Source organism: Vanessa tameamea, chromosome 31 (genome assembly GCF_037043105.1).
Source record: "Vanessa tameamea isolate UH-Manoa-2023 chromosome 31, ilVanTame1 primary haplotype, whole genome shotgun sequence".
In the NCBI taxonomy this organism is placed as follows: domain Eukaryota; kingdom Metazoa; phylum Arthropoda; class Insecta; order Lepidoptera; family Nymphalidae; genus Vanessa; species Vanessa tameamea.
The window spans coordinates 1,907,950-1,921,259 of record NC_087339.1 but is presented as its reverse complement, the minus strand read 5'-3'; the positions used below and the strand labels follow the sequence as shown (position 1 = coordinate 1,921,259).

At 34.9% G+C, this 13,310-nt stretch overlaps 1 protein-coding gene across 1 annotated transcript in view; it reads right to left on the bottom strand.

The window, feature by feature from the left end:
* LOC113393161 (uncharacterized) overlaps positions 1–10,274 on the bottom strand; it is a 38,269-nt gene extending 27,995 nt beyond the window's left edge. The window contains exons 1-2 of the mRNA XM_064220100.1: positions 10,165–10,274; positions 138–226 (exon numbers count right to left, since the gene is read on the bottom strand). Coding sequence (XP_064076170.1) covers positions 138–201 — 64 coding nt within the window. The 5' untranslated portion in view covers positions 202–226; positions 10,165–10,274. The remainder of the gene's footprint in view (positions 1–137; positions 227–10,164) is intronic.
* Positions 10,275–13,310: the final 3,036 nt, after the last annotated feature.

Below are 13,310 nucleotides of genomic sequence, written 5' to 3'. Positions count from 1 at the left end.
TCATTGTCACATGTGAGAAGGATCGAGATGCAATGACTTCTCAATACTTCTGATGGATGGGTGATCCAGACGGGCTTGCACAAAACCTCACCAGGGAACTAATTACTTGATTATATTAAATGATCTGATTTACTTACCCTTAGCGGATCCGTTACGATCGGCTTTATATTTGCCGATGGGCTCCATTTGGATACCATCCATTTCACGCCCACGGCATGCCGGTTATCTGAAAAAAAAAAAACAAATTCGAGATCGTAACGGACACGATTAAATAAATAAACGTTTGAGAATAATTCAATGACAATAAATAAAATTGTATGACAATGACGAAATTGTTATTAAAAATCCCGCGTGAATTAAAACAGGCTGTTAATGTAATTTATGTACTCTACTGTAAGCCGCTTGAAAATATATTCAAAAACATAGTATATATTGTAATGATATTTGATGCACAACATATAAATAACACGTTGGAATCGATCTCAAATTTTCTGAATTCCATAAATACGTATTTTTTTTTCTTCATAAAAATATATTATCTGTGTCTTATTATAAAGTTTGTATCAATGTTTTTTTTCTGACGTTGTATTTAAATTCTAATTAATCCAGGCTAAAATTATTTCAGAAATCTTATTAAGGAAACGGATACTCTATCTAGTTAAAAAAGCCAATAAATCCTACAGCTGAGCAAGATGATTTACTTATTCAATGCAAGAGAACATTTCATGTTCCCCTTCGTATCCTGTAATTTGACACAAAGCGCTTGACAATAACACTTGAGCGCTTTACGCTTAAGTATTTCGTGAATCAAGGGGTTAGCAAAACTATTTACGCCGAAGTATCATCAGGGGATCTAATGGTTTCAGGGCGTCACAGTAGCTAAAGCGATCCTGTGGCGCCCGCTGAAAAGACGAAGTGGGTACCGCTGGTTTTTAGTGGGTATTCCGGTGTACTAGGGCGCAGTCTTGGCCACCGATAATTCCCTCACTTAACTTGGGGAAAACGCGTAATGCGTAAAAAAAGGGGATCTAATGGTATACGTAACTATGGAAGCGGCTTTTAATGTTTACTGTTATACGACGTTACGGATGGTTAATATTTCTTACAGCGCCAATATATATAAATGGTGTTATGACCACCAGTGCGATTCTGTAGGAATTCATCTCGAATCTCACTCGTGAATTGTTGACACTCGACAGTGATGAGCCATTTTGATACGTGTGTCCTATACATTTTATAATTATTACACTCAATATGGCCTGTCATTTTCTGACATAACAACAAATAACACGCGATTGAAATGTCAGAATGTGATTCACGACATTGACTTTAATTGACGACCTCCGTGGTCGAGTAGTGTGTACACCGGTTTTCATGGGTACGCCACTCCGAGGTCCCGGGTCCGATTCCCGGCCGAATCGATGTAGAGAAAGTTCATTAATTTTCTATGTTGCCTCGGGTCTGGGTGTTTGTGGTGCCGTCGTTACTTCTGATTTTCCATAACACAAGTGCTTTAGCTACTTACATTGGGATCAGAGTAATGTATGTGATGTTGTCCAATATTTATTATTTATTATTATAATAATTATAATTTTTTTAGGATACACGTATCAAAATGGCGTATCACAGTAAATCGGTTGTCATTATTTCACGAGTGAGCTACAAGGTTATTGCTTACAGAATCACACTACAGCAGTGAGTTCGAGTTTCTTATTACAGAATACGATTCCCGATCCCCAGGTGACATTTGTCCGCGCAAACTATTTTATAAAAACAAAGGAATAAAAATCTAAATATCCGTATTACATTTTATATTGTAAGTGAAATGTTTACGTTTTGTTTGTTATACGTTAACTTTGAGGCTCGTGACGCAAGTCAAACAGTTCCTACGTCATACAAATTCAAAGTTGATGTTTCGTAACCGTAGAATGTTCCGCTCCAAAATCTAAAGCACCAAGCTTAATGAAAAGCTCGAAATAATCTCATCTCCCATCAGCTTAGAAAGGTAAGGGCGCGTATGTTAAGGGATGTTAAAAGAATTCATACCCTTTACAGTTATAGAGAGTTGGGAAATACGTATTCATGCGACTTGTCACTTAGGGTTGTCGACATTTAAATATTTATTTTTGTAATTTATAATTTTTAACCCCATTTTTGATGCAAAGTTTGTTATAAGTTTAAGGGTAGGATGATACTAAAAGTAATTTTTAACTGATTTTTGATTTAGTTTTTGAAGTGATAACTTCTTATAGGAAGGTAAACCGCTTCGTGACGTTACGCGGCACGGCGACACATATTTCGATACATATATTTTTTTGTTTTGGCTTTTATTTGTGCCAAGGGGATACAGTTTATTTCGCCAATGTCACGTGCGATGGATAAGACACGATGGAGATTGATCGGCACGGTCGGGATTACAGGCTTAATTTAATTTTGAAGGCATAATATTCTTTCCTGAAAGGCCGGCAACGCACCTGCAAGCCCCCCGGTGTTGCAGATGTCCATGGGCGGTGGTAGTCACTTTCCATCAGGTGAGCCTACTGCTCGTTTGCCAACCGTAATTTAAAAAACAAAAAAAAAAAAGTGGTAGCCCCTCTGTTGACCCATATTTCGATATTATATATCAATGAAATTCAATGACATGACACTTAAACGGGCGGCCATGTTTGACGTTTACGGGTGCGTTCAGAAAGTATGTTCTAAATAATAATTTCTTGCAGGGGTACGGTATGCTCAATGAAAACTTATCCACAGTAAATTAAATTATAATTGATAAATTATAAACCGTAAATTGTATTGTGTAATTGTTTTGTTTTTTTTTTTTATTTTACCCGAAAGAAACCAGGTTTTCATCTCGTATCATAAATCGCGGAGCGTTTCGGTGGTGTAAGTATATAATATAATTAACAGGAAAAAAGCCAAATAAACAACATTTGACAGCAAATTGACGCGATATCATTGGTCGAGAGCTTGATTGATCTATGATATTCATTATGGATTTCCGAAAAAATTGCGTTCTGAACGTAGCTGTTATCGAAATTTTGGAAGTAAAATTAAAGCGGATATAAGTCGTTAAGTGTAATAGTGTTGTGTTATAAATAGAGATATATTAATCACTCGCTCTTAGTAGTGTATAATATAGCTGAGTTACTAACAAATCGCATGAAATACGTAAATATGAGATTTGTTTATCTTTTTTCCTACTTCCATTGGAATAGGCCTACATAAATAGGTGTACTTAAGTTTCATCCCTTTAAATTTGGACAAGTAACGTGACACCGCTTGTAATTTTATGATATTTTATAATATATCACATTCTAATATGTATATATAAACGCTGATATTATTATCGAAAAAACAAAGTAAAAAACCATTTGCAAAGTTAGTTCAACAACCTGTAAAAACGGCAACGCCGCCGACACGACAGCGCGAGCACTGGACGCACCCGCTCACCCGCACCCCGCACAGTCCCCTTTGACTTCAGCCGGAATTACTTTAAGTTAACAATTTATGAATGAATAGTTCGGAACGGCAACGTTTGACATATTTTGGCCTCAAGTTGACTCGCTAGTATTTATTTAACAATATCTCCAATAATGTTATAGGATGTTGTAAATTAATTAAATAAAAAAAATGTCCTTTGACTAAGTCATAGAACGTATTTGATTGTTCTTTGGGTTTGGTCTTAAAGCGCCGTATATCATTAGGGGTATCATTTTATGCGTTGACGTCACAGGCATATGGATTTGTTTTAGCCATTTCAACCCTAGCTTTTAAAACAACTAAGGGCGACGCGTGACGCGTATAATTACGTCACACGCCCTGACGCCACATTTCACTGCGCTTTTAATTTCAGACCCTTTAACTCGTGGAAATTACTAAAGAAGCAAGTCAGTTCTTTCTTACAATTAACAACGAATAACTTTAAAGTACACGTTGAAAACATATTAATATATTTTATTTATGGTACAGGTAGGACGAGATAATAGACCATCGGATGTTAAATGGTCATGGCGCTTTACTTGGTGGCAAGGTTTGTGCAAGCCCGTCTGGGTAGGTACCACCTAATCATCAGATATTCTACCGCCAAACAGCAGTACTCAGTATTGTTGTGTTCCGGTTTGAAGGGTGAGTGAGCCAATGTACAGGCACAAGGGACATAATATCTAAGTTCCCAAGGTTGGTGGCGCATTGGCGATGTAAGGAATGGTTAATATTTCTCGCAGCACCTTTGTCTATGGGCGATGGTGACCACTTACCATCAGGTGGCCCATTTGCTCGCCCGCCAACTGTAACATAAAAAAAAAATATTAACCGTTACATACATCGCCAATGAGGCACTGACCTTGGGAACTAAGATCTTCCTCTCTCACTCTTCCAACCAGAACACAACAATACTGAGTACTGCTGTTTGGAGGTAGATATGTGATGCCTACCCCAAGAAAAGTATGATATTATGTAATCCCTACTCCCATCGAAGATAAGAAGCGATTTGCTAATAGCTCGGCTATATGCACTACAAACAGTTCGCGATCAATATATCTCTATTTATAATACAACACTATTACACTTAACCACTTAATTTAATTTTACTTCTAAAATTGCTTTTAACAACTCTTGACGTTGACATTGAAACCGCCATTTTTTTTTCGATACTGAAAATCGGTTCAAATTTATTTTACTCAAGTATACTTCATGATAGAGCATTTTTGAATCGTCAATATTAAAACTCAGACTCAGACTCAACGAGAAGAAACGGCAAGAAACTAACATAGTTTTAAGTAACCATATTTACAATGTTGGTATACGCAATTATTGTTCAATCAGTCCTGTGATGGAACCCGAGCCTATATCCTGGCGTCTTCATCTAAAAAGTATTTTAATGAATAATAAGATTCATTGACGTGGTTGGAACACGATACCATAACCGATGTTTGCGGGTTCAAAGCCAGGCAAGCACCATTGAATTTTCACGTGCTTATTTTGTGTTTATAATTCATGCTCGGCGGTGAAGGAAAACATCGAGAGGCAACCCGCATTGGAACGTGGTGGAATATGCTCTTAACCATCTCCTCAAATGGAGAGGAAGCCTTAGCCCAGCAGTGGGACATTTACAGTCCGTACATACATGTAAAAGGGGTTTTTCCTCTTGAAGCATATTGAACTCGCTACCCTTAATTAAAATCTACGTGCTCTATTCACCACGGCTTACTAACATATTATAAAAGAAAGTCCGACCTCCCCGTCTGTCTGTCTGAATGCGATAAACTTAAACTATCCCACAGAACAGTTACTGATTCTATACATTCGATCAACAAATACAAAATATACTTTATTCGAGTAAACATTTACAAGCCCCTTTAAATGGTCATTTTAAAGAACTATATTCAGTAAACCCGCACCTTTCACTTAAGTTAAAAGTTCTCTTAATATACAGGAGCAATTATATTATTTTCGTCCCTTGTTATGACGCCACATTTTCTCACAAAATCATTAATATTATTCCGTAGATACACAACAGTAAAATAACATTGAGGAGCAACGCTGACCGTCTCGATTATCTATATTATTTCAATGAATCTTTTCACCCTAAGATTGCGATAGTCCTCTATTGCCATTATTTATGGAGGCCCATGTTGTAACCGTGCGAAGTCAGGACGTGTAGCTAGTTAAAAATAAACAATGAAACTATATTCAGACGATGTTTTAGAGAGAATCAAGCTTCGTTTATGCTGCATCGACATTTCTGAAGTATACTTAAGTGTAACTGCTATCTGACGAGAACTTCTAACGAGGAGATACTTGACACGATTTCTGGCTTTTGCGTTTTGTGCAAATACATAAATACTGTCTGTCTAGACCTCTTCGATGGTCTAGTGGCTAGATTACAAAGATCCGAGGTTCTGGGTTTAAGCCAAGTCTGCACAAACGTTTTTTTTTTAAATGTATAGTAACAATGCCCCTAATTTATAAATAAAATACTAATATTCCTATTTAGCCCTCCTTTTAAGCTTATCACTTGTGTTAGGAGTGGGTACGACAATAACCCAAGGGGTCAGGATCGAACCTGCGAATTTTTACATCGCTAGGCGGCCTATAAACCATTGCACTATTGACGCTTCCCATATTAATTATTAAGATTTTTCGTCGAGATTTCTCTGCAATAGTCCGGATTGTTGTTTGTGCATCACTGTGTCTCGAAAAACAAGTGAAGCGGTTGTTTCTGTGCTTGACTCATAGATTTAAAGTAGGCTTAATGCCGCATGTTCATTGTACAGTATGAAAACCGAGAAAATAGAAAAACCGATTCATCTTTTTTTATACCTACGATGACGTCATCCTATACATGATCATAATAAATGATTTTTAAATTAATTACAGCTCTCTGGGCAACAAAATTACGTATCTGTGGTAGGTAGGATACCGCAATCGACTTGATTTATTGCCCTAGAAGAGTTTTTACAGTTTATGACGTCACTTACACGACAAAAACTAAAGTACTAGCGCGTCAAACGTCGAGCATGCTTAGTCAAATTGCTTGTGGTGTCTAGCCTACTCAAATTCTGTGACCTGAACTATTTCCTCTCGCGTCGGATTCGTTCCATCATATTAGGAGAGTACGGGAATACTCCACTGAAAATGTTGTTTACACCTTTGAAGACGTATCATTTTGTATGTTACCCAACAGATATTAATTTTAAGTGCTTAGTGATATGTTGATGGTGTAACTTTTCCAATAAATAAAAAATAAATAAAATAAAAGTCTACTGTGTTTACGCCCATATTTGAGCTCTAAAATTTGCATAAATTATATATCACGACAATAAATTAAAAATTGGTATATAATATAAATATAATTTATACCCTACTAGCGACCCGCCCCGGCGTCGCACGGATGCAATGCTGATACTAAATATACTACAGAATGTCTTACAACGTTCACAGTTGTTCAGTCGTCAGACAATACAAACCGCTATGTCCCTGCGTTTTAAATCTGTAATATCTTCGAAAATATTCATTTAAATTACATACTGTAAAGGGCCATATTGATCTATATTAAACGCACAATGTATTTAAGGTACTTAATTGGATAATTATTAATGCTGTATTGCTCAAAATAGCTCCGTAAATAAGCCATTATTTCTCGTAAAAAGTAAAGTAAATAAAAAATATTTATTGTGGTGTATCCCTAAGAGATAGGCATATACCATCGCGGACTTTTTCGAAGACCTTTTTAAGTAATACTGTAGTACATTATTTTGATATATCTCGAAGGGTCCAGCCCCCGTTTGCAATTTAAGCGCAGAGAAATGTGTTCATTTACGACATCACATTAGAAACCTCTAAAATGATCAGTGTTTCAACTACATTTTGCATGTATTATACATGTAAACGTTTCTCTTGAATCAGTCTATCTATTTAAAAAAACCGCATCAAAATCCGTTGCCTAGTTTGATAGATCTAAGCATACACAGGGACAGGCAGACAGCGGAAAGGGACTTTATACTATGTAATGACACAGCTTCGCACAAACCCGGGGCAGGCTAGTTGGTAACAATCTTTAAACGGCGAAAGAAATAAGGGGACTTTATTTTAATAGTTAAATCGATTTTAAACATCTTGCGATCGAATCGAACGTCAAATTTCAAATCTTTCTCGTCGAATAGATTTACAGAACGCGAATTCGCGAAGTGGCAATTTCCGGAACGGAATGAGATCACATTTCCGAACGAAATACATTTTTGATGTTATTCGATATAGGAGGATAATGGAAAACTTCTTGTATATATTATTTAAATAATACATTTAGGTAATAAATATTTAAGACTATTTATATTTAACAAGAATGTAAAAGTTACCGTTAGTATGGCTTTGTGGAAGCCCGTCTGTGTAGGTACCACCTACTCATCGTATACTGTAACACCAAGCACAAGGTACATAACACCTCAGCTCCCAAGGTTGATGGAGCATTCATAGATTCATAAATTCAAATAATTTGTAAAAAAATACATTCATAAAAAAATCGTGTCATTACGAGATTATATTAGATGTAGAATGAAGTAATCAAATAAAAATTATGAAGAGTAATCATCACTGAAATTTGAAACAACCAATCACAAGAAGAGTTTAGACAAATAAACAACTCTGACCTTGAATTGACGCAATTTCATTGGTCGTGATATTTAATACCCTGCTTTCATTATTGATTGGGAGGAAAATGACGTTTTGAAGGCGAAATTAATATTTAAGCGGATGAGTTATGTGAAATGATTATTTATTATATTATATATAAAGTAACATATTAATCATTGACGACCTCCGTGCTCGTGTAGTTTTCTATGTTGTCTTGGGTCTGGGTGTTTGTGGTGCCGTCGTTACTTCTGATATTCCATAACACAAGTGCTTTAGCTACTTACATTGGGATCAGAGTAATGTATGTGATGTTGTCCAATATTTATTTATATTTAATCAAGAACTGTTTGTTTGTAGTTCATAATATAGCTGAGTAATTAGATTGTATGGAATACGTAAATGTTTGTTTATCAGTCCGCATGGCTTTTAAATGTATATATATTTACTTGGTGGTAGGGCTTTGTGCACGTCTGGGTCTGCGAAATAGCAATACTTAGTATTGTTGAGGTGAGTGACCCAGTGTAACTACAGGCACGAGGGACATCATCTTATCTCCTAAGGTCGGTGGCGCATTGGTGTGTAAGGGGTGGTTATTATTTCTTACAGCGTTGATGTCTATGGGGGGTGGCCACTTACCATCAGGTGGCCCATTTGCCCGTCTAAATTTACAAAGTTTGTAAATGAAAATGACGTGAAATAAAATTGTTATTAAAATCTCATGTGAATTATAATAATAACATAAATAATTTTAAGCAATGTTTAATAAAACCGTATGCGATAGAAAGAGAAAGGAAGAAAGGAAAGAGAGATATGACACTTCTAGTTTACGTGATGATTTCGATCAGTTCACTCTACTTTAAGCCAAGTAAGAGAACTTCGTTCCAAAAAAGCAACTACTACGTTTAGCAAAATCAAAGGAGCAGTTGCGGTTGAATTCCTGGTATTTATCGGAGAGTTCAGTTTTGTATATACGATATTCATCATAAGATCTTCGTTCTTTCGATGTGAACCTCTCGAATATGACGGAGTCACACACATACATAAAATGTATATAATAGAATTAATTCTTATAAAAATAAACAATAACAAAAAACGTGGAAATATTCGTTAAGTTTTTTTTTTCACGTCGGACTCGAAGATCTAACAAAGTCTCCATTATACGTATGTATATTGTATACTCTATTCAAAACAAAATATGAGAAAAACCCAAATAAACAACATTTGACAGCAAATGGACGCGATATCATTGGTCGAGAGCGTGATTAATCTATGATATTCACTGTGGATTTGCGAATGAATGGCGTTTCGAACGTCGACGAAACTGTTATCGCAACTTTGGAAGTAAAATTAAAATGGAAATTAGTGGTTAAGTGCAATAGGGTTGTATTATAAAAAAATATATACATATTTATCATAAACTCTTAGTAGTGCAAAATATAGTTTAGTTATTAGTGAATCGCATGAAATACGTAAATCTATGGGTTGTTTATTTACTGCTTCCAGTGGAATAGGCTATATATAAATATTATTTAGATTTGATATTGTTCTTATCAACAAATGATTCAATATATAATATTAAGCCTAGATATTATTTTTCATCGGGTATTAAAAATTTTATCCAGACGGTTCTATTTGAATAAAGAATTAAATTCCCTTGTATTTTTTTAAATAATGTAATGTCTTGAAAATACCTCTAAAAGGATAATAATAATAATACTAAAAATTACAATAACAATTACGTATAAATAAACATCCAAAGACAAAACAGTACCTTTTACTTTTTTGTTTTGTGTTCCACGAGCTTTAGTGTTATTAATAAAAAAAAAAAAATAAGAATAGAAAATTATTCAAAATCTACAATGTAAGTTTTCCAATTTTAAATAATGATTGATATCGAATTTCGATCATCAAACGAACGCTAACCTTTAATGAAACGCTAACTAAAACCACATACCCTTAGTAAATAGGTCCCCACGTGTTTACATAAAATACATTAATAAATTAATTTTGTAATTAAATAAATATATTCACCTTAATTTCCAAAAACAACACAATTAACACTCGACTCAATAAATGGTCACTAATTATCACAAAATCACAATACTGTATAACCACAAGTACGACTGCACGCGAGGGTGTCGCGAAGGAAAATGCGAACGCAAATCGATTTTCACGGAGCACCGGGGGGAAAGAGAGATAGCTACATATGTATTGTTATTGGTTAGAGGGAGATGATTGATTTCTCTGTGTACGGTGCTTATTTGGATGTGTTGAACCCTTCGAATCAGGGTTGTTTCGCGAAGGCCTACCATTTGTTCTCGATCGGAAAATATTTAGAATATAAACTCGTAACTAACAAATGCAGACGTTTCGGGGGATTTATCTTACATTGCGTTTGTAGTATGTTTTAAAAAGTTTTTAAATATGGTAATATTATCAATTAAAGAAAAAAGTAAAGATAAGCAAACCCTAGATTTACGTATTCCTTGATTTGCTAATAGCTGTGCTATATTATACACTACAAACAGTTCTTGATTAATATATCTCTATTTATGATACAACACTATTACAAATAACTACTTATATCCAGATTCATCTGACGCCAGTTTCATCGAGATTCAAAACATAATTTTTTCGCAAAAACAATAACAAATATCGTGTCAATTCAATGTGAAATGTTGCTTTCGTGTTTTGTCCTCTTACGTTACGTACCCTCAACGTCATAGCCGACAGGAATTCGTACTATAGTCACTTGGACTATATCATAGTATAACGTAGACTTATATTAAATATTGTGGTTTTTTTAAATTTAATTTACAACATCCACGGGCTCGCAGTTGCCCGTGCCTTTTTACATTCTACTTTTATAAATTTTGGCGTTTTTACATTTTATATTCTTACTGAACGTCAGCAGATCGTCGCTGGACTTCGAGCTTGTCGTCGTCTTGGAACACGTGGCCCACACTGACTGTTTTTTTTTTCATTTTAAAATAATATATAAATAATCCATAATAAATAATATATTATATATAAAAAAATAATGTATATAGTAGTTTTTTTTATCCTATTTACTGCAATCCAACGGGCCCTGCTCCGTGCTCGATCAGAGACAGCCTCGGCGACTCTGATGTCGCGTTTATGTAGTCTTGAGGCTGTGTTCTAGGATGGTCTTAAATATTGTGTTGTAATATCGAATCAGGACAACCATGTCCTGTAATGATATGTATACAGTTTTGTATTATAAATGTTTGAATTAGACTTTAAAATTATTGTAATATAATACAGATTAAATTAAAAAGAATAAAAATAATTTTTTATTATCTTTTAAGACACATGGTAGGACTGTTTAAGGTTTCGGCAGTTGTTTCCTAGTCGCTAGGGCAGAAATATCTAGAACACTAGGGGAGATGCTTTGGGATGATGAAAAGAATAACAGATTATTTCGTCAAACAGATAAAACGATAGCAATCTCACTTAATATAACCTTATTTAAACTAATATTATTAAGTATTTTGGTTTAAGTAAATTCATTTGCCTGTGAGGCTTTAATCGCTTAAATAGTCAGACCGGTCATTATGAAATTTAAATGTTATCTTTGTTCAGAATGACATAACCTAACATCTGTCAAAAACGAACATTAGCGGTAACTAGAATTGAATATTAATTGAGCTGTTTAAATTAAATTAAATACGATATATTTAAATGAAGTATGTCCGAGACTAATACCGGTAAATGAACCGGAATTTGAAGTTCGTACGTTTAGTTACTCTAAACGGTCAAGTGCCAGGTTTTTTTTTAATTTGAATGGTTACGAACACTTATAGTAACTAGAGATAGTGTTGGCAGTTACAAGGCGTCGAGGACTCGGACCAGCCCCTCGATGTACTGGCTAACTGCGTAGAAATAGACCACCCAGAGCCGAGATGGCCCAGTGGTTAGAACGCGTGCATCTTAACCGATGATTTCGGGTTCAAACCCAGGCAAGCACCACTGAATTTCATGTGCTTAATTTGTGTTTATAATATCTCGTGCTCAGCAGTGAAAGAAAACATCGTGATGAAACCTGCGTGTGTCTAATTTCAACGAAATTCTACCACATGTGTATTCCACCAACCCGCATTGGAGCAGCGTGGTAGAATATGCTCCAAACCTTCTTCTTAAAGGGAGGCCTTAGCCCAGCAGTGGGAAATTTACAGGCTGCTAATGTAAAATGTAAAAAAAAAAAACGTTTAAATACCAAGTCTGTCCGTCAAACGTTTGGTCGTCATTATTAATATAATTTGTAAACTTATAGCCGCGGTTTCGTCCGCGGGGTTGTTTACTTCACTACATAGTATAAAATAAAAGTCCCTTCCCGCTGTCTGTCTGTCTAAATAATAGCTTATTCACGAAGCGATTTTAAGAAATAAATCATTAATCCTTATCAAATTAAACGTAACCCCAAGGAAGGATATAGGCTACTTTTTATACTTAAGATCTCTCGACCAACCCTTAAAACGCAAACGAAGCCGCCATTGATAACTAATTCTGAATATACAGCAATAATCTATTACTGGCGACGCGACCCGGCTTCGCACGGATGCAATGCTGACACTAAATATACTACAAAATGTATTTATATACAACGTTCACAGCGTTTTAAATCTGTAATATCTTCGAAAATATTTGTTTAAATTACACGCTATAAAGGTCACATTAATATATATTAAACGCCAATATATTTAAGGTACTTAATTGTATAAGGATTAATGGTGTATTGGTTAAAATAGCCCCGTAAAGCCTTTATTGCTCGTAAAGAATGAAGAATAAAAAAGAGTTATTATGGGTTATCTTTAAGAGGTAGACATATACCATTATGGACTTTTTTGTAGACCTTACTTTTTAATATTTATTTTATTTTTATTTTATTTGGGAAACATACAGTAAACAACACATACACTATATAACAATTAACCCGTGCACAAACCAATAAAGTTTCAACTAAAAACTTATTCATGTATAGCAGTAAAGAAGCAATTCGGTGAATTACAAATATTAATTATATAAATTCAAAAAGATGAAACACCAAAATAAAAAAAAGCAGGACAAATATATAAAACAATGACTAAATTGACAAAAGTATACTAACTTTCTCTTAGGGTTCAGCTACAGTTTACAATGTAAGCGCAAAAAATGTG